The sequence below is a fragment of the Dermochelys coriacea genome, chromosome 4 (genome assembly GCF_009764565.3).
Source record: "Dermochelys coriacea isolate rDerCor1 chromosome 4, rDerCor1.pri.v4, whole genome shotgun sequence".
Classification (NCBI taxonomy): Eukaryota; Metazoa; Chordata; order Testudines; family Dermochelyidae; genus Dermochelys; species Dermochelys coriacea.
In genome coordinates, this window is record NC_050071.1 from 13,952,660 (window position 1) to 13,977,870 (window position 25,211).

At 44.0% G+C, this 25,211-nt stretch overlaps 1 protein-coding gene across 6 annotated transcripts; it reads right to left on the reverse strand.

The window, feature by feature from the left end:
* Window positions 1-966: 966 nt before the first annotated feature.
* LOC119854226 (protein FAM47B-like) lies at window positions 967-22,610 on the reverse strand. Of its 6 annotated transcripts, none has more exons than XM_043512656.1 (10): window positions 16,479-16,618; window positions 16,236-16,306; window positions 15,960-16,007; window positions 10,734-11,112; window positions 9,167-9,324; window positions 7,532-7,688; window positions 6,745-6,951; window positions 5,320-5,472; window positions 3,630-3,707; window positions 967-2,807 (listed from the first exon to the last, which is right to left on the reverse strand). In XM_043512656.1, exons 4-10 carry the CDS (start codon window positions 11,097-11,099, stop codon window positions 2,676-2,678), a joined length of 1,251 nt encoding a protein of 416 aa, XP_043368591.1. In that variant the 5' UTR covers window positions 11,100-11,112; window positions 15,960-16,007; window positions 16,236-16,306; window positions 16,479-16,618; the 3' UTR covers window positions 967-2,675. The 6 variants fall into 6 exon arrangements, with proteins under 6 accessions (XP_043368591.1, XP_043368595.1, XP_043368590.1 ...); XM_043512660.1 differs by having other exon boundaries at window positions 7,532-7,685; window positions 15,951-16,007; XM_043512655.1 differs by having other exon boundaries at window positions 15,951-16,007.
* Between the last annotated feature and the right edge of the window lie 2,601 nt (window positions 22,611-25,211).

Genomic DNA, 25,211 nt, shown 5'->3' on the forward strand with positions numbered 1-25,211 from the left:
AGCAAGCCATCCCTGGAAGGTAGGAAACGCCATGGGTGAAATCCTGGCCCCATTGACTTCAGTAGCACCAGGATTTCACTCCACATTTTTAAGAAAGCAGGATGCAGTCCCTCCAAATTGTTTATTTAGGACCCTGAGACTGAAGAAGGGGTAACTAGACCTCAGATTCCCCTTACCCATTATCAGACAGGGTGGCCTGGGTTTAGGCAAAAAGCCCCAACCAAGCAAACAAACCAGCCAAACAGAAAACCAGCCAAGAGATTGGTCTTTCCCTGGCTGAAGAATTCACCCAAGGCAGTAATACAGAGCAGGCTCGCTCTACTGATAGAGTGAGGAAACAGTTCATCTCCTCCTAGCACAACATGCTGGGAAGAGGCCGTTTATAACACAGGCTTTCCTAGGTCTCTGTTCACGTTAGAGGAGGAGAGCGCTTCGGTGCTGCCTAGCGAATCTTGGAACATTGATGAGGGATACATTACTTGGCAAAGACTTTAGATCACTATGTAGGTTGCGGGACTGGGATATGTGAGTAATCGTGTCTGATGCAATAGACATGACTGTCATTAAGAAAATATTCCATCTCTGTTCTTTATCTAACCACTTCGGTGAGGCAGGACTTCCTGCTGCTGCTGCCACCACTGTGATAGGTGGTGCCCCCTCCTGATATCTCTACCATTGGCCTATCAGATCAGACATGGTTCTTTTCCAGGGCATCTCCCATTTGCAATAATTTCTGTGTCAGGACCCACAGGGATGTATTGACCAGAACCATTTTTGTCCCTAGACACTGCACAAAGTAGTCAGAGCTTAGCTTTTTAACATACTGATGGAGTCCTATGCTCACCTGCTCTAAATACTCCAGGGGAGGGGGGGGAGGTGAGTTTGTTGTCTTCATTTTAATTTGTAACTGTGTGGTGCTGCTCCCACTAGTTTGAGACTAAGAAAGAGATTTTTGCTAGCTTTTTAGAGACCCTTTTAGTAAAGGGAAATCTACGTTTATTCCAAAGCTGGAAGCAGGGCTGGCTGGACAATCTGCAGTAAAGACTGAAATGTACATCCAGATGAACTGAACAGGGCCCTGCTCCTCAAAAATGCTGCCAGACTGCAGCGAACTAAGTGTGGACAACAGGGATCAACCAAGGCTGGCCAGGCCAGATGACAGTAAAAATCTGCAAGGAAAAAACACATTAAGGGGCTACAATGTAATGCACATTCTGCATTCAGCTCTGTCCCCAGAGCTCCCTTCAGCCAGTTACACTGCTCTTCCAGCTTTCTTCCCCTCACAAAATTATTCCTTCCTCCTTCATTTTCCCTCCTCTGCTTCCCTCGAAGGTGCCTGTAAAACACAAGAGGTAGTGCAGAGCTGCAGATATATAGGCCAGCAACAAATTTCTACCTCCCCCTCCTTCTGGTGCCAGTGGTGCCGGAACAGTTTTTGGAGTGGGGGTGCTGAGCTGCACCTCTCTTACCCCTGTCCATACCCCTTACTGCCCCCTAGAGCTGGGTCCGGGGAGCAGGGCTGTGGCTCTGGGAAGAGGGGACACAGACAGGGATAAGGAGCAGAAGCTGAGGCCCCAGCTAGAGGCGGGTGTGGAGCCCCAGACGTGGGGCCGGCAGCCAGGACCTCTCATGCGAGGCCAGCGGCCAGGGACCAGTGGCTAGGATCCAGGGATTGGGGGACACGACCTTGGGTCCAGTGGCCAGGACCCTGCATCCGGGGCTGGTGGCCGGGTGGGACCTTGGCACCAGCAGCCGAGCCCCTGGGCATGGGGCCTGTGGCTGAGCAGGACCTGGAGCAAGTGGCTGAGCGGGACCCGGGGCTGGCAGTGGAGCCCCCGGGCAGCAGAGGGGACGGAGGCTGGGATGGTGGGTGGCAGGGGCCAGTGGCTGGGATGGTGGGCGGCAGAGGTGTGAGGCCAGGGGCCAGGCACAAAACTTGGGGGTGCTGCAGCACCCCCTGCACCCTTATTTCCCACACCTATGCCTGATGCAAACAGTAAGCAGGGCAGAAATTCTGCCTCTGAGGCCAGGTCTACACTAGAACTCTTGCTGATATAACAACATTGGTTAAAGGGGGTGATTTTTCTTTTAAAATGAATTTCTATACCAGTAGAAGCCATAGCGTAGACAGGGTCCTAAAAGTGTTTTTGCGTACAACTTATTTCACTTGGGGAACAGTAGAAGCTACACTGCCAAGAGCACTGGGAGGGTTTCCTCTGAAGGCAAACCTTGTCTAGCGTAGACTTGGTTTGAGACACTATGCCTCTTGGGGGTACCTAGATTGGTAACATTTATGCACCTAAAGAAATAATCTAGTTGCTGGATTGCAAGCTCCTTGCAGGAGAGGACAACTTCCTTCTGCTTGGTACAGCAATGAGTACTTTGCAAGTAACAAACCAGACCATGATTCTTAACCAAATTAGTGCAGCAAAATTGAGCTGAAATCTCTCGAACGTAACCGGGTGTCCCAGCCAGCTTTTACTGTGGCTGAGCAGCCACGACAGCTGGAATGTGCCTGGAATTCATTAATTCAAGTAGTTCTCTTTAAACTATATTTGACTAGAATTTCTAAAGAAGGAAACAATCAACCTATCTTCGAGATGACTATTACGGGCGCTTCCAGGAGCAGCTTCATGAGTTCTTCTGTTTCTTGTGAATAAAGTCCAAACTCTGTGTTAATTAACAATTGTGGAGGAAGATCCTTCTCTGATCCCCTCAGGTCTCTTCAGAGACTCTTTCTTGTAGCCCTTTGAAGTCCGCTCTTGTGCTCCATTAGCATCCCCTGCAGCCAGCATCCGCAGAAGGAACTAAAACAAAACATACATACATACACACATATATCTATATACACATACACAATTACTAGCAATGCACTTAAATGGCTGATTGTTTAATACAAAAATATTTTAAAGAAATTGCAGGGGATCAAGAAACCAATGTGATTTGTGTTTACATATAGATTTTTTTTTTAATGAAAGCAGTTTAGACCTGATGGAATGGTGCCTGATAGCCCACAATAATGAAATTTTCTGTATATGCACAGTTACCATACAGGTAACAACAGAAGTGCAAGCTCCCCTATGCTTACACCTTATAAAAATCCTGTCCAAATGGCAGCAGCACTGTTCCAACACAGATATTAACAGCAGGGTTTAAGCTATTTCCCTGAGCAGTGCGTATTTTTTCTTAGTTTTCTTACTGAGAACTGATTTATCCAAGCTGTGTTAACTGCCCTGGGGACAAATGCAGGCCTGGTATTAGCAGTCTGGCTATGTGGAGTGGCATAAACTTGCATCAGGGTTTTGAATCTGGACCCCGAGCTAAGAGCACTGTTTCTGGCTTGCTTGAACAGAACCAAACCACATTACAGCATGGTACCCGGATATGTTATACCTTGTTGTGTGTATTGGGCCCATAAATTACACCCATTGCTAGTGCATAGCATGGCTGTATAACCAGCTTCTCATATGGGTCTGAGACTAAAAATCCCTGTCCACATGGGCTAGAAACAATGGTGCCTGAGCCTACAGCAAGCACAGCTCTGATTCTTGAATGCACAGAATTCTAGGGCACCACGGTCCATGCCATTGTGATCATATCGACCAGCTGTTACACTCTCACTGACTTACCTCAGGCTTCCGGTAGCCCTTCCTTTCGAGGAATTCCTTAAAAGCGTGGGTTCCATGGAGCTGCATGAGCTCTGCCTCCTAGGGGAATTTCCAAAACAGACTTGAACAACTTCTTATGAAGGGAAAACTTAAAATAAGCCTGTGAAATTTATTTTTATTTACACCTTCACTGAGTCAAGCACAAAGGGGATTTCTGTGACATTCTCATCACAACAACAAACACCAATTAACCTTTAGGCATATTAATTAGCTTAACTGATTTCTGATTTGCTGCTTTTATAGAGATCTGGTTACTTCACAATCCTGAAGTGTGATATTTTAGAAATAGATCATAATCAAATTTACGGTCACCTAGCTTGACCTCCTGTATAACACAGGCCATAGAACTCACCCAGGAATTCTTACAGAGGGAGGAAATTATTCTTCCTTACTATGTAAGTGAACACTATCGAGCCCAATAACTTGCAGTTGAACTGTACCTTGTTTTTCAAGAAATGCCTCATCAAATCAAGGATCAACAGATTTTGTAAAGCTTTCAGAGGAAGCAGACGTCCCATCCTGCTCCTAACACAGGATCTGTTTCAAATTTACCTCTCCCTGGGCTTTGCCTTTATTGTTATCTTAAACAGTACTAACAAACCCAAATCTTATTCTCCGCCTAAGCATTCTCTTGACCTTGGTTGCCTCCATCAATTTTTCCTTGCAGGATTCCTCTGTCTCTAACCTTCATTCTCAGAGACATTCAAACCTTCTTGTACTCCTGGTTTGGAGCTAACAGAACCCATCCGGTCTGACATCAGAGTAAGTCAAAAGAAGCCCTTTGCATCTTTATGAAGGGTCCTAGCATCTGATGCTGTCTGACAGCTTTAAAGTAGAAAACAATGAGACTACCACTTATTCATTGTAACTCAACAAACCAAGATTGAATGACAATTATTGTTTTTAAAATCTGATCCCCTCTTTCAAAGTGAGAAATTGCTAAACTCTTGACTTTAACTTCGGAAGCACTGCCCTCTAGTGGGCCAGGGCTATCTTTACTGTTCCTTAAACATAAATCTAGGGAGTCTGGGGAAGGTTAGCACCACTTGGACACTTGTTTGCTAGAACAAAATGTAAAAGCCATGATCACAGAATGAGCCCCTCTGCTGTTCACCATCAGTCTGATAATAAAAGCTCGACCTTCTGTAGCACTTCATCATAGCATTTTTTATGACTCATCACATCCCCTAAGGTAAGTAAGGGGGAGTTGTCTGTTTACATCCATGATGATTTGAGCCCTTGTTTATATGGGTGGCTATTGCAGCCAAAACCTGATGCTTTCTGAGATGACATGTCACATGCCTGATCCCTCCCAGGGAATGAATTTTTGCCACATTGGAAAGGATCTGGTTAATCTGCTTATTTACTCAAGCAAATCACTCTCACCTGCATTAAAGAATCACTTGAATTCAAACAAAATCCTTCAGAATAAATGCTGGTTTGTGTGTAGCTGTCTTTTACAGTCACAACCCACATACAGGCACTGCTGTGCCACCATTTAGTGTGGGCTAAATTAACTGCCACGTCTGGACCACAACTGTGACTGTGTCAGACAATATATGGTGTGCAGGCATATTCCAGTAACAATGTAAGCCCATTAATTTGGTTGAGAACTATACCACCCCTGAGATTCCAGGGGTGCTTGCAGTACCTTTTCACCAAACTGGTTCCTTAAATTCTGAAAGGCATCAACTGCTGTGTTTGGATCCTCTAAAGGTTCGTTTGCTCTCTGTTTTCTCCATGTTTTTGGTTCAAGGTACCAGGCTCCATACCTGATCTTCTCCCATTTTGGTTGGGATGGACCCTGTAAAAAGATAATTGGTAATACTCTCTAGTCATGTTTGTGTTTGCCTCTCCTCCTACCGTATGTATGTGAACCACTGCTTTTGTCTGGATGGAATGTCAGACCTCATGAACGGATGGGATCCGGCTCTCATTGAATGTGAGATGGATCAAGTACAGCTGATTATGTCTCCACTGGTATCTACAGCAGGTATAAGTCTTAGCCCTGCTATAAATGTTTCATTGGTTATCTCTAATAATTACCAGTTCTCATTGATTTTTCTTTGTATTGCAACAGCATTAGGCAAGGATCCACACAAGACAGCAATCCACTCACAGAACCGCTCCCTTCATCCCAGGCAGGCAATCACCGCGTGGTTTTCACCTCAGACTTGTTAATTTTGTGGATGACCAGGGATGTCTCAGAGGATCACGGCTCTGGAGTCACTGACCTAGTGAATGTCTTTTCATCATAGTCTCTAAAGCAAAACTAGCTACAGTTTTGGAGAAGCAATAGTCTCTCCATAGCTCCGTTTGTGATTTGCTTTCTGTTATAAGCCTAGATCTAGCCCAACTTTGCCCTCTCCCCTAAAATTGTCAGAAATGTCACTTCCTCTTCAGGTTTGACACAAGTGGTCTGTGGCTAGTAGATAACGTTTTGCCCAAGTTTTAGGTGATTAAGATGAAAGCGTGTAGCAAGAAAAGCCATGAACAGGAGGGGTTGGAATTTATAAGTTAAAAGGTGGTCATCCTGTACTTTTAACTTGAACTTGCTCCCCAGTCCTCAGTCTGCAAGTTACTCCAGCATAGGTTTCAGAAGGTCTGAATATACTATCTCACACCACTGCTGAATTTGGCCCATTGGCTGGGAGCCTGCAGTTCTGGACCTGATCCAAAGCTTAGTGAGTTCAACTACAGTCTTTCAATTAAGATCAGCGGGCATGGATCAGGTACTTTATACAAGCAAATCTGAGAGTCAGTGGCAGTTTGGCTGGTAAAGGGACTGTACAGTTAGGCCCTAAATGATGTTCCCAGTTCCCATCTTGCCCTTTTTCTAGTGTATTGCCCCGTGCAAAAATAAGCGTCCACAAATTTTCAAAACAGACAGCGCTTTTGAGTGCCTCAATTTTTGGTGCCCAGCTTCAAACACCTTAGAGGAACCTGTTTTTCAGAAGGCAGGTACTCAGCACTTCTTGAAAACCAGGCCCCTTTAACATATCAAGCTGGGCACCCAAAAATTAAGGCTCCTAAAATATCTAGAAACATCTGAAAATGTAGGTCCAGGCCTATTTACCTTGTCAAGGCATGGATGGCACCTGGTACGAAGAGGACTCTTGACAGCAGTCGGTGGAGGTGAAACACCCACATACTTTCTCAGCTCTGCTGGCACGTTGTTTAGTTCCACAACATGGATTGGCACAGACAGCACCAGCTTGGTTTCATATCCAGTATCAAACAAGCTCAGAATGGTGGCTTCATCCACTTTGTATTTTTCTCCTCCCTGCAGTAATAATCCAAGTGCACAGCGTAAGGGTGGGAGAATGCGGCTTCTCTCCCTGTCATTCTGGTTTGGTTAGCTCAGCACTCATATCCCCAGACCTCCTCTTCTTTAGGATAGCCAAGGTATATCTCTCGAGCCACAACTGATTTCTGCTGATTCTATTGATTTTTACATGTTTAAAATGTGCCCTTCATAGTAATCTGTAGGCACATTTAAAGTTGATTTAACAACCATACACAAATTGGTGAACTGATGTTGATCAAATAAATGGATGTGACTCCAGAATGGAGCAGCTATATGAAATCAGACAAGTACACTATGTCCCCCCCCTGCAGGGAAATGCTCTGAGTAAACAAATTTACATGACAGTATTCCAGAATAAGCCATTTGTTGTTTGCTTGCTTTCCAGTTATGCCCCAAATGTTCCTGTACATTAGGATGAATGTTTTCAGACTTGGGTGCCTGAAGCTAAGCATCCAAAGTCCTATTTAGGTTCCCACGTCTGGAGAACATTGGCCACAGTCTTGATCACTGCATTTCTGGAATGAGAGTTTGGGGTTTTACGGGTTCTTTTACTTACCAAAGAAGCCATCCAGTCACAAAACTCCTTAGTCACTCGCCTTACGTTCTCATCCAGGGGAGGAATGTAGCCCAGACTGGCCTCCTTTTCCCTTGTTGCTACCTCTTGCTTGGACAGGTAGGTGCACTGCGGATTCTTGTCTTTGGACTCTTTGCTACTTAAGATATTAATGTTATAAAATATCATCTAAAATGTCTTTGATTAGCACAAACAAGACCCAGTAATAACTGACACAGCACAGTAACTACTACAGAGGATCACATAAAACTTGTGTTTATCTTGGATCACAGATGGTCCAAATGACTTGTAAAGTTGGAACTAAAATAGCTCAGTGATTTCATGCATTAAATTTTCACCTCTGGAGAACTTGATTCAAATTGGTCTCACAAACATAGGGAAGCCACCCATCCTACATCTAGTGAGAAAGTCCCACATTTTGAAGGCCAGGCCTACGTTCAGATCTGCATTTTTGTGGGGGAAAAATGTAATCTGGCTAAAAACAAACAACCCTTCAAACTGGCAAACGATACATGTCTGTTACTACACCGTTCTGTCACTGTAATCTTCATCCTCCCTTATCTGCTTGTTGTATCACTAGTTAATGTCTTTTATTGATTTAGACTGTGAACTCTTCTGGAGTTGGACTGTCTCCTTCTGGTTTTGTACAGCACCCGGCACAATGTGACCTCATTGCTGATATCGGCCTCCGGGCAAGACTAACTCATGCATTCTAGGACATCTGTTTATACTCAGTATAATCTGAAGGATGCAAGTAAGGGTATTTTGTGATCATAGAACCATAGAATATTAGGGTTGGAGGGGATCTCAGGAGATCATCTAGTCCAATCCCCTGCTCAAAGCAGGACCAACATCAACTAAAAACACCATCCCTTTGGTATAGGATTTTGTTAAAAAGGTTGACCCAAGAAATATTTTTCAGGAAAAGACACGAGGTGTTTCTCAGAACACTGACCACCTCAAGCTATATTATGTGGGTCTAGATGACTCCCAAACTCTTTTTGGACACAACAGTAAAAAATACTGTACAAAGGTTACAAATATGGAAAGGAAATGTGACAACTGTCCTTCTCTGCACAGTAAAGTACCAGGATTGACATAGCGGGGGCTATGTGTCAAGATTAAGATGTATTTGCAGAAGAGAGTAATGTGGGGAAACTTGTTTTGCGCTATGTGCCAAGCTCTGTGCTGACTTTTGTCCCATGAAACACCACTGACTTTGTCAGGGTTACGTGGGGTGTACATCAGCAGAGAATTCACCTGTGTCTGGCCCTAGTTGGCACCGTTACCATATCACTTGTGTAAATAGACACTTTAAAAGTCATGCGTCGGTCATGTTTGTTCTCCACCTATCTGGGGAACATGGGTTTCCACAGTCACTCCCTGACCCAGTTCTTCTGCATGGCTGTGAAACATGTTCCCTGACAGGCAAGACACTCTGAAGGTGAATTGGCACAGAGTATGGAGTACCCCCAGCCTTAGAAACAGGCAACTCCTCTCTTTCAATACAGCTACATTCAGAGGAGAGAGATTGGACTGAACTGAACCCAAGCCCAGCAGCAAAAGGTGGATTCAGGTGGCCCTGGTGCTGCTCACACTGTCCTGTCCAGTACTCACAGTGCTGATAGCCTGGGACATGCTTCTTTACTTTTCCCATCCTCCAGCTGATACAGCACTTGCTGAAGAGTGTGGCTCGCCTGGTCACAATCCTCATATCCACCTTCCCTATTCAAGCACATCTCAGGATCCAGGATGCACACAACCTCTTTGAAAAGCTGAAAGCCAAACAAGAACAGAGCACGATATTCACACCAGCGCAGTTCTCATGGAGACTGCGTAAGGGGGCACATTACAAACAGAGCCCCTGGACAGCATAGCAATGACCAGACGGAATCAGTCCTATTGTCCATTTAGTACACTCACCTGTCCCACACACCAGGTGCCTCAGAGTGCAAGAAACCCCTCAGTTGGCAAATATGGGATAATCTTCCCCCATGAAGGACTCATCCAATCCCCCACTAGTTAGAGATTGGTGTCATATCTGAAGAATAAGGTTTTACATCCCTTCCAAACCTTGTTTAGCATTAACTACTGTATCTCTGGATAGTTATCCATATAAATGTCCAGTCCTTCTTTGATTTATGCTAAGCTCTTGGCCTGAACAGTATACTGTGGCAATGAGTTCCACAGTCTACTTATACATTGGGTGAAAGATTTTTCTTTCATTGGTTTTGAATTTACTGCCTTTAATCTCATCAAAAGTCCCTTTGTTTCATAACCCAAGGAGAGAAGTTGAGTCTACGCTATGACCTGGGGTCTCACTGATCAGACCCAAAATTCCTCATTTACCCCTCAAATTTTGAAGAGTTCGCCTGACACACTAAATACACTCTCCTGATGATTTTACTGATTCTTAACCTTACCCCAGTACGTTCCCCCATAACATTCTGCCCTGACAAGGAGTATGCTTGCCATGAACTCCCCTCTCCCTGTCCCTTTGCCTGGTCCCTTCCTCTCCAAATGATCATGTTAACTCTCCCACTCACCTTCACTGTCTTCCCCCAGCTTGGCGGTACAGAGTCCCTCTGAGCGCTGTACCAGAAGCTCCCTGCCCCAAACCTGAGGTAGAACCGTGTGCTGACTACTCTCTGCTGCTTCTTTGCATGAGGCAGGGAATGGGCAGGGACAGTGGCTGGAGGAAGATGGGGATGTTGGAGAGACAGGCTGGGGAAGAACGGGAGTTGGATCAGATCAGGACCCACTCTGGTGTCTTGATCAAACTCTTAGCTCTTTCATTTTCAGCAGAGACACTTACCGTCATGGAATGTCCAGTGATATCTGATGTCTGGTAATAACTTAATTTTGGCTACCTAAATACAGCCTAAATACAACCCCGTGTGCTTGACTTCTAAAGCAGCCCTTTTAAAATATGCTTTCTCATGTTACATTTTGACAAATGAATGGGGACAGGTTCACTGACTGCAAATAATGTAAAAAAACTCAAAACTGTTGCCAGTTCAGATCTCTCGCTATGTTTAAGATCATTCACCTTGCCATGATGAGTCATATATTCTGCAGATTTTCTATATAAGGAACAGCTGACAACTGGGTTATTTTTGTGTTTAAAACTTGCCAGAAGGACACTTGTCTGAAAGAAGAACAGCAGTAATCACAGGGCCTTTACCTCTGGAGGGATGCTTTCTCCAAGATGAGGGTAGAGTGCTAGGGGGTGCTGGATCAGGCAGTATTCTGTCTGTGCAATGTGATCCCGCCTGGATTTCTGCAATGGACTGAGCTTGGAAGGGCTGACTTGGGTTTTGGTGCACTTTTTCCTTCCCTTCTGCAGGACCATGTGTGGAGCATCAGATGCGGGATTACGCAGAACAATTGGTACAGGCCCCTTTGTGCCACAGATGAAGATGTTGTCAGATGGTGGAGGGAAGCCGCTTCTGAAATCATCCAGGCCACTTTTCAAGAATCTCCAGCGCTGGCTGTTAAGGGAATCCGAGAACTTCCGTTTGTTGCGTTCCTGAAAGTACTTAGATGGCATTTTCTCCTGGTAGCTGAAAGCAAACACTTCTGGTCAGTGCTGAAAGTAATGGGGCTTTTAATGAAGCACATGAACATCACTGGAGTCTCTCTGGTGTTCTTATTTGCCGTGCTGTTAAACATTCAAATTCCAAGTGGCTACGCAACTCCACCATGTTGGCACACATTGTCCAGGGGACAAGCCTGTTCCATCACTCAACCTCAGAGAAAAGCTTGGCCCTAAGAACTGCTCTAGGGGAAACTGGTAGTTGACCCTATAAAGTAGAGCTGACCAAATGACATAATTGCCATCCTGGGGAAATGTTGATATTTGGTTTTGTCCAAAATTGGGACAAAAATGTCAAAATCTGGGAATTTTTTACAAAATGAAATATTCTGAATTATTTCATTTTTATCAAAAGCCTTGATTTAGATAAAGTAGAAACAAAATGTTTCACCCTTATCATTTCTACTGATCTATTATGGTTTATATGTTACAGTTTATTTAATGCATAGTATATTATATACTATAGAATCTCAGCGTTACCAACACCAGAGTTACGAATTGCCCAGTCAACCACACACCTCATTTGGAACCGGAAGTAGCAAGGCAGCAGCAGAGACCAAAAAAAAAAAAAAAGGCAAATACAGTGTAGTACTCTGTTCAATGTAAACGACTACAAATAATAAAGGGAAAGCATTTTTCTTATTCATAGTAAAGTTTCAAAGCTGTATGAAGTCAATGTTCAATTGTAAACTTCTGAAAGAACCGCCAGAAGGTTTTGTTCAGAATTATGAACATTTCAGAGTTACAAATAACCTCCATTCCATTACGTTCATAACTCTGAGGATCTACCGTACTATCAAAATTGAAGTGATCATCAAACCAAAACGATAAAGTCAAAATGCAATGTGATAATTCTAGCAAAACTTTTGTGGAAATGGATACATTCCCATGACACTTTTAGATTTTGTCAAATGTGCATTTCTTTTTTTTAAATGGGAAAACTGTTGGTTGGAAAATTTTTGACCAGTTCTGTTATTCAGGTTGTCATTATACCTGATTGCTATGAGACTTCAATCCTATGGTTTAGAGTGGAACTTCCTACTGCTCTTTCTCCACTTCCCGTGTAATATTGTTTTATTACAGGCCAGCCTGTCTAGAGATGCTCCCTGATAAATCTCTCCTCTGTTTCTTCCACCAAATGCATCCAATGAAGTGAGCTGTTGCTCACGAAAGCTTATGCTCTAATAAATTTGTTAGTCTCTAAGGTGCCACAAGTACTCCTTTTCTCCCTGCTACTGTGTGTATCTTCATTGCTAACAAACCTTTGCAAGGAAATGGATTGTTTGCTGAAGCCCGAGCACCACTGCCCAGGGCCGAAACCAAAGCCCAAGGGCTTCCGCTGTGGGTGGCAGGACTCAGGTTACAGGCCCCCTGCCTGGGGCTAAAGCCCTTGAGCTTCATCTTTGGCCCCCCTGCCTGGAGTGGTGGGCCTCAGACTTTGGCCCCCCCACCCAGGGCAGTGGGGCTTGGGTGGGTTCAGGCTTCGGTCCCAGCTCCTGGGGTCATGTAGTAATTTTTGTTGTCAGAAGGGGGTTGTAGTGCAATGACGTTTGAGACCCACTGGATACTATCAATTCCACAGAGTACAGTTACCACTTATGCAAATTGGGACAAGTTGATTAGATTCTCTTTGGTCTATTAGAAGAGGGACCGTGAGCCAAAGGATTTCTGTTACTCGCTGGCTGCTGTTGTTACATCATACATGACCATGCCCTTCCCTACGGCCTACAAAGCTGTTGACAGCACTTCTGGAAGTGAGGCCTGCACATCCCACTCCCTGCAACAGGTACACTTAGGGAAGCGTTAATTGTCCCATTGCAGGGCAATGGTTAAAAACAGCTGTTTGTCAGCGAGAGCAGGAGGTGTGACAGTAAGGCCCACACAGAGACTTTCTGCAAGGAACGTATATAGGGTGATATGTAAATTTTGCTCTCGCAAAGCTGACAAATGGATATTATGACAGATAGCTTCCCAGTAGGGGGTGTTATAGTAGGCCAGCGTGCTCATGGAGAGGATAATGTCTAGGAACTTGGAGAACTTTTGATGAGAGGGCAGCATATGGAGGAAGAAATAAAGCCTGAATGTTACAATGTCTTGGGTTCTCTCGCTTACTATGCTCGACCATTGACTGGTCTAGGCTAGCGGTATGTGCAGTGTTTCACCCCAACTTCCCGTCACAAGGCCTCAAAGTATAAAAACTACAGGGTCTAGTAAGGCAGGGCATCTCCCATTCCCTTGGTGGAGCTGGGGGCAGGTTTAAAGTGTGGTTGTGGGGGAGAAGGCAAGAGGAGGGTCTGGGGATGGCTGCCTCTCTGCATCAAGATCTCAGGGAGCAGGGATGGAATGAAAGGGTTTTACTATGTTTTACCAAGTCCCAGGGAGAAATAGGAAAGTAAAACCCAACTGAAGGGTGTGGACTACAGGGTTGGTTTCTGTCTTCCTCTTGCAAATTGCCTTGATCCTAAACTAATTGACTTTCACTTTGGAAATATGTGGTGGTGGTGGTGTGATTTTCTGGAGCAGAGATAGCATATGCTGTTTGCCACCAGCGAAACTCTATTATAGGTCAGGTTCTAGCCAAAACACCCAAACGAGCGGTGGTAGCTTTATCGCTAAGAGAGCGGCTTCTGGGGATAAAGTGCTGTCTATACTGGTGGTTTTCAGCGCTAAAACTTTTGTCGCTCAGTGGGGTGTTTTTAGACACCCCTGAACAACTAAAGTTTTAGTGCTGAAAGTGGCAGTGTAAAGACACAGCCTTAGAGAGTGAAACAGGAAGGCACAAATGCAAGGGTGAACAAACCATCTTGTTTACATGCCACCCCCTTCAAAAACAAACATATACAGATGTTAGATCTTAAAGTTACATTTAAAATTAATAATTGGAGGGTCCTTTTGTTTTTTGAACCATTGGCGTCAAGTTTTCAAGCTTTTCTTTGCAAGTGGGAGGGCTACAAACATGTGAAGTTTTGTTATGAAACCTGAGGCTTTAAGGCAGTCATATGACTCTAGGAGCTGGGGATTTAAGAAATACCAAGCAGTGTGACACTCACACTAAAATCAGGAGTGTTGGCAACACTGCCAACAGCAGAGACCAGATTTGTTTGGAATAATTGTGGAGGCCATCATAACACAAGATAAAGGTGTCCAGCATGAGAGGGGAAGGGTATCTACACAATAAAAGCCACGGTTTGTAAATGAGTGGTACTTGGACAAATTAGAGAAATGCAAAAGTGAAATACTGTACATGCATAACATAAAGCTGGAGGACAAGACTCTTGAAGACGATGCAGAAACTATTCTTTGTTCAGTCTCTTAATACACTTACAAAGCAAGGTTTTAGACATCATTTTGTTGCATGTGAAACAAAAACTGAATTTTGAAACAGATAAAGGAGCTGCATGCAATGTAACGTAATCACAGCAAGCACATACCAAAGGATTAATGACAGGGAAGTGCCAACTGAAATCTAATCCTGCTTCATATAGTGAGCATAATGAGTCCTATATCTTTTTATAGGAATACCACTCTGTTTGAAACTATGGAAAGGGAAAGTCCTGTGTTCATTTGGTTGAAGAACTGTGTACAAGTGCACCTCTTCAAATCACTGTGTAACTTGTCTAGTGAACAGAGTACAAAAATATTCTAAGAATCTGAGGCTTAATAGACAGGGAGCATTAAGGATAGAATATATTACATTATCTAGCTCCTAAAATATGCAAAATACATGCACCATGTAAAATCCTATTAGTGCAGAGAGAGAAAGTAAAAGCTGAATTTGACTGGATGGTAAAGTTAAATTTTATTCAGCAAATTCAGACACGGAATTGACTAGACTAACTGTGTTGTTAGACTGATAAAACCAAACAAGCTAAAGAATTGTGTATAATTATACTACACATTTGTACTGGCAGATTCATTTTTCCTGTTCAACTCAGTACTCAATTTTGTTTTGATCATAAATCGATGTCTAATTATATTGGAAACTTTCTGATTGAACACTATGGAATAGGGTGACCAGACAGGAAATGTGAAAAAATCAGGACTCGGGCGGGGGGGAGTGTTGCGGGGGGTGGAATAGGAGCCTATATAAGAAAAAGGAGGACTGTCCCTATAAAATTGTGACATCTGGTCACCCTGCTATGGAATTACAACACTAACCCTAAGGTTTTCATTTTATTTTTGTTTTAAATGAAATTGCAGAACTGGGTTTCCAAGCTGAGCAGTATTGTGTGCATACAGAGAGAAAGAAAAAACTTATATTCTTAAAAACAGATGCCGCTTTAAAAAAAAAAAAATAGACATCTGCTTTTTCCTGCATCACCATTTAAAGGGCTTTAGTACGGGGGTTAACCTGGGACCAATTCCCTGCTATACCACAGACTGTGGGTGGGGCCTTGGGTAAGTCACTTGGCCTTCCATGGGGATAACGGCACTGCCCTACCTCACAGGCTGTTGTGAGGACAAAAGCATTAAAAGATTGTGAGGTGCTCAAATGCTATGGAGGCCCTATAAATACTTTGCGATACTTACAAGACCAAACATTATAATCAGTAATCAACAACTAAATCCTGCATCTAGATATACTTGTCCATCACCTAGTTTGCCCACCACATCTTAGTTTTGCTACATTCAGAAAAGGAGGAAATGTGACTAAAGTCACACTGCAAAATTCCAGTGCCTTGAACTTAAAATGTTCACTGATTCAGAATTACCATCACTTATCTCTTCTATGGCCCCTGAATTATCTTTTCTTCTAGTTTTTAATAGTTCAAAACCATGGGTAGCAGTGGCCCAAATGCTGCTCACCTTACTTACATGGAAAGTCCTATTCATTGACTTCAGGAGGACTACCTGCATAAATGACAGGGTTCAGGGTAGCAGCCGTGTTAGTCTGTATTCGCAAAAAGAAAAGGAGTACTTGTGGCACCTTAGAGACTAACAAATTTATTAGAGCATAAGCTTTCGTGAGCTATAGCTCACTTCATCGGATGCATCCGATGAAGTGAGCTATAGCTCACGAAAGCTTATGCTCTAATAAATTTGTTAGTCTCTAAGGTGCCACAAGTACTCCTTTTCTTTTTGCATAAATAAGTAGGTTTCTTATTTCCAGCAGATACTACCAGCTCTACAGCATGATCCTGGTCTGCCAAAGCCCAGATGATCTATCAAACAGATTGCATATAATCTAAATTTTAAAAAAAGATTCCAGGAAACATGCAATTTACTCTGAGCATCAGACAGTTTAATTCCAGAGGTATATTACAATAATTAGTTAGGATACCATGGTATTTGCAATCTGATTGTAAGCTGAAACTGCAAAAATCAAAATCATACCTTACGTGTTGCACAACTCAGGGAAAAATTCTCACATGCAAGGTAGCATCTAGCTTGGTCACTGATGCATGGACTGGATTTATAAAATACTCCCCATTCAGTGACAGTGCAAATAAGCGTGTAGCTACGTTTTAAAAAATACAAACCTTTGCAGTGTTGCTTCAGGGCAGGCAGGCTCAAATGATAAACTAGTGCATCTTGCATACTGCAGGCATGTTTGGAGCTGGTTGTTGTGGAAACCAAATCCCATAGACTCACAAGTCCTCTCACTCTCTGTCTGGCACGCACACAGAATTCTTGAACAGTTTGTTGTAAAATGCAATTTAAGAATTAAAAGCTAAATTTGATTTCACCACACCAGTAGAGTTTGCATGCATGAAGCGCTATCATTAAAAACTTGACTAGATTTTCGTCCCTAATGATCATAAAATGAAATAATGTTCTCCTTCAGTGATGTTTTGCTTCACACGATTATGCTAAATTATCTTCAGTGTTGCTCTGCACAAGTGGGGGAATGTTCATTTAAAGAATAAAACAAACAATTTCTGATCTGGTAAGGACTTAAAGGAAAAATGCAATCACTGACTCATGGACTTAAATGGAACTACTTGTGTAAGTAAGGACTGATCTCGTGAGCAAATGTGTCAGAATCAAGACCAAAGGGAGTATTAAGTTGGCAGCAGGCCACGTCCAGCTAGTTCCTGACCACTGCAACTCCCCTTGTATATAGAAATTAGATAATCATGTGACCTATAATAATTAAAAATAATTACATACATATTACAAATACACAGATTAAAGGTGTTATATAGCTGTTGTGCACATGTATATAGCAGAGCTTTGGAATCCAATGATGTGCATACTACAAACACACAGATGAAAGGTGTTGCCCAGATGTTTTTCACACGTACACAGGGGGGGATTTTGCATTTGTGTACCACTGTATATAGTTGCTCCCCACGCTGTCACTTACCTGCATGCTACTGCTGCATCCCCAATGGTAATATAGTACCAATATATAAGAGGGCATCAGCCCTTGGAGACAAACAGCTCAAGGTAAATCGTAGGGAGCAGGTTATACTTCTGCAGCCACAGCAGCTGGACAGTCACTGCTGGAGAGGAAGTGGTCTCAGGTAAGTAGTTTTGAGTTTTGTGGCAGAAACTGTTAACTTGGATTTGGGCCTCACACTGGCTTTCTGAGAGAGCAGGAACTCTCATCTCTCCCTACTCCCAAACAGCTACTGTGCTGTCAGCTAGCCTAGCCTTTCACCAGACCAAGGCAGCAGGGCAGGCTGGAGTTGTTGTCTCAGGGGCTAGGTATATGAGGCACTCCCTGCCTTCAGAGCAAGGAGAGAGCTGAAGTCACTGCTGGGGAAAAAGGACCAGTAAGTGTGTTTTCTTAATACACCAAGGGGAGGCAATTTCAGAGACAAGGGAAGGAAAATGCTTTGGAGGGGGAGGAATATCTGTATATATTTTTTAAAAGAATGCAATGGCCCATTGTTCATGGTGGCTCACAACACACTACATTTCAAATATTCAGTAAATAAGGAACTACATTTTTAAATAGCTGTTTATTTAGAAGGTCAAGCAGTTTCACCGCCTGTTGCCATACAGGAGTTGCATTACTATTACAGAATGAACTCCATGTTTTCTTTTAGAGAAAGATTATTCAAAGTTTTTTTTTTTTTGGCAGAGTAATGAGTTGCAAGAAGATGCTTCCTGTATAACTAGGGTTGCCAACTGTCTAATCATACAAACCACAAATCCTTGCCCCGCCCCCTGCCCCGAGGCCCCGCCCTTTCTCAAAGGCCCACCCGCTCCATCCCCCCTCCCTCCGTCGCTCGCTCTCCCGCACCCTTACTCACTTTCACCAGGCTGGGGCAGGGGGCTGGGGTTTGGAGTGTGGGAAGGGGCTCTGGGCTGAGCCTGGGTCAGGGGCTTGGGGTACAGGAGGAGGTGTGGGCTCTGGGAGGGAGTTTGGGTGCAGGAGGGGGCTCTGAGCTGGGGCAGTGGGTTGGCGTGCACGAGGGGGTGCAGGATGTAGTCTCTGGCTGGGAGGTGCTTACCTTGGGTGGCTCCAGGTTAGCAGTGCAGCAGGCTAAGGCAGGCTCCCTGCCTGCTCTGGCCCTGCACCACTCCCGGCCACCATGTCTGGCCCCTGGCAGGGAGCAGGGGGCTCCATGCGCTGCCTGCTCCTGCAAGCGCCGTCCCTGCAGCTTCCATTGGTCACAGTTCCCAGCCAATGGGAGCTGTGGAGTCGGTGCTTGTGGCGCGGGCAGCGCGCAGAGACCCCCATCTCCCCCCGGGGCTGCAGCAAGGGACGTGCCAGCTGCTTCTGGGAGCAGTGTGGGGCCAGGGCAGGCAGAGAGCCTGCTTTAGCCCCACGGTGCTGCCAGACTAAAATCTCTTATAGTGGCTTCAGTAGCCTCCAAGAGATATGGCCTGATTCCGGGAGACTCCCGGCAAAACCAGGAGGATTGGCAACCCTATGTATAACCTAGGACCAATTGTTTCTAGATCTTATACTGAAAGAATTTTCTCTTTACTTACCTTTACAAATGGAAGAGTATTCATATTCAAAGATGGGTTTCAAATGCAGTGGATGAGCATATGGTGACTACTGAATAAGTAGTTCCTAAAAATTCAGAGGTCCATTTTTATGTTGACATGCACCGGGTGAATGAAGCTGCAATTTGGAAGCAAGAACTGATTCCCACAACTGAAGAAATGCTCCATGTCAGGTAGCAACTGGTTCCACCAAGCTTGATTCAAAATGGGGTTTTCAACTGACTCAAGCTATTACCGCAGTCCAGAGGAATTGTTGTTACCAGTCCATGGGCAAGTCATCAGGGGTTTTACAGCAATAAATGGTTCTTCAGCTGCTCTAGAGGTACACCAGCACAATATAACATGTTTTGCAAGAGCACAATTGGAGCCAGAGCATATGATGCCATAATAGCTTTGGACAAGGATAGCAACTTCAGATATTTCTCTCCCTTCAAAAGGTGTCGAACGGAGGAATCTTTATGACACTAGAGAAATATACATCTGTCATCTCCAATTGTATTTTCCAATGGGAGGAAAATAATGGAGCAGAAGTTATCTAGACTAATACCAGTGCCAACATGGAAAAGTGTCTTGACATTAGGATTTAGGACTCCAGTGACATCTCACTCTCTGCTCAGGGGGTTTCTTTCAGAAAAAAAGACAAAGCAAAGTGCAGCTTCCTAATTGCTCAAATACAAATCCTCTGAGACACCCGAAGCGCCCTGTGTCATGTCAGAACAAGGTGTGACTTCCATGATTAAAAGCAATTTCTAATTGGGAATGAAGGTGCCCAGCAGGAATGGTTTGGGAAAGTCCAGGGACTAACTAGCCCACACTTAAATTTCCTCTCAAACATCACTGAAATTGTATTACACTGAACAGTTAGCGGTTTCCAAAAAGTTACCGAAAGAAAACATTGAAGCCTACTCCATATGGATGATAGTTGTGATGATGACATCCCACCAAGCAACTCTCAGGCAGCTTCTGCAGGTTTTCCCGGAGCCCATGAAATACAGAGGGATCAGGGGAAAATAAAACAGGCTACCAACCAGTAACTGGAGCTCATAAGATATACCCCGCTTTCCTCCCTCTCCCACATCTACACTCCTGGATATTGTGCCATACAAATCTCTGTTGAATTATTGTGTTCTTAAGCCAAGGACCTCACTTGGGACATGAAAACCATTTTCTGCCCAGCTCTGCTGTCAGCCCTGCAACTAAGGTCTAGCTCATCCTGTCTCTTCCGCTAGACTACAGGTAGATGGCAGCAGAGAATGCCTTTCCCTATGATTTTCAGGCCACAGGGCTACATAGTCATAGATAATCTGTTGGAAAATGACAAAGCATGGTATAATGGGTTATCATTGTGTAACTTTGGGGCTAATACTGGACAAAGGCCCCAAGAATCAACTGCAGCCATCTTTTCAGTTTGGAACCTCACATTTAGCCAAAAAGCAGCAGGAATTTTGGCTGCAGGCTGATCGCATGGTGGCCTGCACTCGCCATTTCACAGTACGGTCTTTGGACGTTTGTGGTATTTTATAGGGGCAGCAGTGGTTTGGGCTGCTCTACCACATCCTGTTAGTAATGCCATCATGTTGCCTACACTGCTTTATTTGAGAGGTTTCTCTGCTGATATCGTAAAGAACCTTCATATCTGAAGGTCTTCCACTATCTGCAACCCATGGATGTGCTCAGTTCAGTGGGCAATGCATGCTTACGGGCAGTGGAAGGGAAAGTTGATAGCAGAAAAAGAAGATCTTGCATGGATGATGTGGTATTCTGGGTGGATCAAAAGGACTCATCCAAAGATTAGCAGAGGATCATACTGAAGGGCCACCATGGTTGCAAACCTCCAGTAACGAAGCTGCCATATAACAAGAAAATAAAGCAGACAAGAAAAAAAGCTGTTAAAAATATAAGCTTTTGCTTTAGTGCTACAGCCTTCAGTTCTTCCCTCTCGATCTAGTCAGGCCAGCCAAAGTGTCTGCTCCAGGTACTGTCCTTTTTGGAACCTTCCCCCACCCTCAGGCCAGGCACCATCCACAAAATGCAAAGAGCCGGGTTTAGGGACCATCTTGACAGAGCGACTCCTCTCAGGAGAGGGGTTAGTTCTGGGGTTTGTTGGTGCTAAGAAGGCACAGCTAGAGTGAAGGAGAGGCTTATGCAGTTTGAGCTGCACGTGCTGTGCTTTGTGCTCATCCTGATCAATTCTGGTACTAGTTTCACAGCTGAGGGCCATGTGCCAAGCCCACTTATTCCATAATAAGTGGGCCCAGAAAGTCAGATGTTAGTTAACATGACCCTGTCACTGTAGAACACTAAACAGTCAAACATGGTTTGAGGTTTTGGGTACAAAGATCTCAGCCTGCTCAGTTCAATGGCAACAGCTACCATTACAAAACCAAAACTTTATAACCTTTTATTAGAGAGAAAGAGAACAGTTAATGCTTTACATTTAATTGCTTTAAGTAAAGTTTTAGTTTAACAATACCCCTTAAAAGTTCATTCGCTTTAGCTATTGAGAGTTTTTAAATAAGGAAACACAGACTTGTCAGTCATTTAGATCAGTGGCTCTCAACTTTTCCAGACTACTGTCCCCCCAAGTTTCATCTTACTTAAAAAGTACTTGCTTCCAAAAATCAGACATAAACAATGAAGTTAATGTCTGGTGCAAACTTTTCCTTGCTACCTCACTAGTAGAGAAACACAGGCTCCACACTCGGTCTGACCAGCAGCTATGAAACCTGGCAAACTTGTGCTAGCATTGGGGTGTTTAAGGCATTGATTTTAGCAGTCTTGCTGGTTCCAGGCTCATAGCAGTGTTGCAAAAGATGCAGTCTTGGCCAGCTAAGCTGGGCACTTATTAAACATAAGGAAAAAAAAAGAAGAAAAAAAAATGAAAGAAGAGAGGGAGCGACAGCATGATTCCACAGCTCACATTTCAGGTGTTGTTCAGGATTTAGCCAAAGCCAGTGGAAGTAGCTCTGTCATTGGTTCTCGCTCTCTGGCCCAGACTGGTCAGGATGCCTTTCAGGATCAGGACGATAAAGAACCAATGGTATCATGGTAGATTTTAGGGACCCAGGAGAAGTGGGGGTGGCAACCCTGATGGTAACACTCACTCCTTCCAGTCCACCCATCTCTACCCCAGCTTCATGATTCCCCCCCAAGTCTCGTAGGGACTCCAAAAAAGAGAGCGATGGATGAACTAGTCCATCCCCTCATTATTTTGTTGACCACTTACACCTAACTTCTGACACCCTGCCATTGATTTCTGATTCCATTCTCCTTTGCTCACTACTTATGATCTTAACAGTGTTTGGGTGGCGTCAGTAGACTTTTTCATCTGGACAAATTCAGTCTGTCTAAGTGTTTGCTGACTTTGATAAGCAATTTTTTGTTACAGGCTGGGTTGAACTTTTGTTACCTTGGGCAACTTAGAGTGCAAGCCTCTGCACAACTGCTCTGTCTCCTGCACACGTTTTACTGACAAGTGTAAGATGTCATTTTCCATACAGCGTAGCTGTGTGCGGGGGAGGTCGTGGTCACAAAGGAAAGTGGAAGCGGCTGTGGAAATCCCGCTCAGGCTCTGTCATTTCAATTGTGAAGAGTGGAACATTGCTAGGTCCATAAGGAAACTGGGACTTCCCCACAGAGACTCAAGGATTGCTGAGACAATTCTGTGTCTCCTTGAGACTGGAGGGCACCAGGCACTAGGGTCATGTCTGACCGTAAAGGGTACAGATCACACAGCTGTATCTTGCTGCTGCTTATGTCCTATAAGCAAATGACTGGGGAATTTCCTCACATACAGCTAGATTGTTCTTTTGGCTCAGGTTTCTAATCTAGAGCTCAGAATTAGAGTGCTAGTTTTGTAGAAGCATGCATATATTGTAGTTCAGGAGTCTACAACCTTTGGCACATGGCCCAGCAGGGTAATCAGCTGGCAGGCAGGGAGATATTTTGTTTATGTTGACTGAACGCAGCCACGGCCTCCTGCAGCTCCCAGTGGCTGTGGTTCGCCATTCATGGCCACTGGGAGCTGCGGGGTGGGGTGGGGGAAAGAGTGTGACTGCAGATGGTCAACATAAACAAAATGTCTTGTGGCCCACCAGCAGATTACCCTGATGGGCCACGTGCCAAGGCTGCCAACCCCTGCTCTAGTTAATGCTTCGTCCTCTTTTTAGCTTCCTGCTCTGCTATATAATACATTCTTGCAGGAGCTGTTTGTCATTTTGAAACCTGTAAGAGGAAGGGAGAATCTGTGCAGCAAAACAAGACATCCAAGTGTATTAAATTAGCTAACTAATTACAGTAGAGACAATGTTTGCCATTTGGCTGCCCTTTGCATGACTCCAGTTTCTGCACAGTGGTAAAACACAAGAGAATACCTTTGGAGCACCAATTGTCCACTGGAACACATAGTAATAATAAAAATCAAATTATTATAGATAAAGTGGATGCACCTTGTTATTTACACAGGTTGTTAATGGAACCGTGTTGTCACCTGATGTACTGAGAAAGTCATTATTCAGAATGTAAATATGCAGATTTCTTAACCTCAGTGCAGTTGTTAATCTATGGCAGATGACCAGAAAACAGACCTCACTCACTTCCACAATACCGCTTCCACCTCTGGGATGGTCTCTGCCACCAGAGCTGTGTTCTCTTCCAGACAGAGGGGCAGACTCTTAGCCGATATGGATTGTCCTTGCTCCATTGACAACAATAAATCTCCAACAATTTACAGCAGTTGAGGATCTACCCCAGACTACCTTACAGACCTGTGCAGTTTAGAATGCTAAACTGATAGGCCATAAAAGGCCCTTCCATGTGTTTTTGCTGTGCAGTTCATGAGTTTTAAGTCCATGCTCATGAAGAAGATGCTAAATGAAAGTAGTGAATTTACCTTGGAAAGGGATAGATTATGGCTAAATGATGCCTAGTTCCATCTAAAAATTTTGGCATATCTTTGCCAGACTCTCCCTTTCAGTCCAGTCCCTTAACACCGGAGCAGTTCTTAGTCATTCAGAGCAGGTGGAGGACCTGAGCTTCAAAAGGCAAACTTGCATCAGGAGTGAAGGGGCCATCTTCTAAGAACAGCCCTTTGATCTGTTATTTTATTTTAATGCTGATTAAGAAACATACCTTTTGAAGGAATGAATATTGAAATATTTGCAGTGATGCAAGACCCATTTTAGAACACAAGTCATGTTTTTATCACGTGGGCCTCAGTTATTAAGTTCCCAGGTGGCATACTTTAGAAATGCTTCACTCTCAATCAATGTTTGAACAAACACCATTGTGACGTAGCTGCGGACCTGATCCAAAGGTCGTGGAAAGGCTCACAGCGACTTCAGTGGGATATTGATCATGGCCTAATTAAGTACTCTTATTTCACAGATGGTGGGATTCAAAAAGGGACATGAGGGCCTAATTACTCAGCACCTGCAGCTCCCACTGACTTCAAGTGGAAGTTTTGGGTACTCAGCACCTCTGAAAAAGCACACCTTAAGCAACTTTCCAAGGTGCATTTTGAAAGTTGATCTGGAATAAACACTTCATGGAAATAAAGAAGATGATGGTGACATACTTACAGGCCAAATTCTGCCTTTGGATTAAGGTGTGTAGTTTCCATTAACTTCAAAGGAAGTCCTGGGCACATTTCTGAAGGCAGATTTTGGCCTTTCGAATCCCTGTAGCTATAATACAGCTGTATTAGCTGAACACTCACCGAGGAATCACCATTAATTTTATTCACATACTGTGCTTCTTCCATCAAGTGACAGTTTAGTTCTTTAAAAAGCACACTAGAGCTTGGCCGGGCATTTTCCATTCTATGCTCCCCAGTCTCGGCAAGAAGCTACCTGATTTTACGTGTTCTGTGATTTTTAGCTGTGTTAGCCAAAACTGGTGTGACCCAAAGTTTAGTTTGAACTAGTTTTAACAAAAGGCAAAGAGTACGAGATTGTGCTGCAATTGCGGGGGGGGGGGGGGGAATAAGAGCATTCCAGGCAATTATAAATAAAAACCATCTCAATTTGCCCTTTTCCTACCCAGAAAAAGAGAAGCCCACCCACCCAAAGAAGTCTTGTTCAAAGACCCTATTCACTTCTGAATAAGAATTGTTTTGTGGGAAGTGGAAATGAACTAGTGCCAAGAGGATGAAGGCGGGGGGGG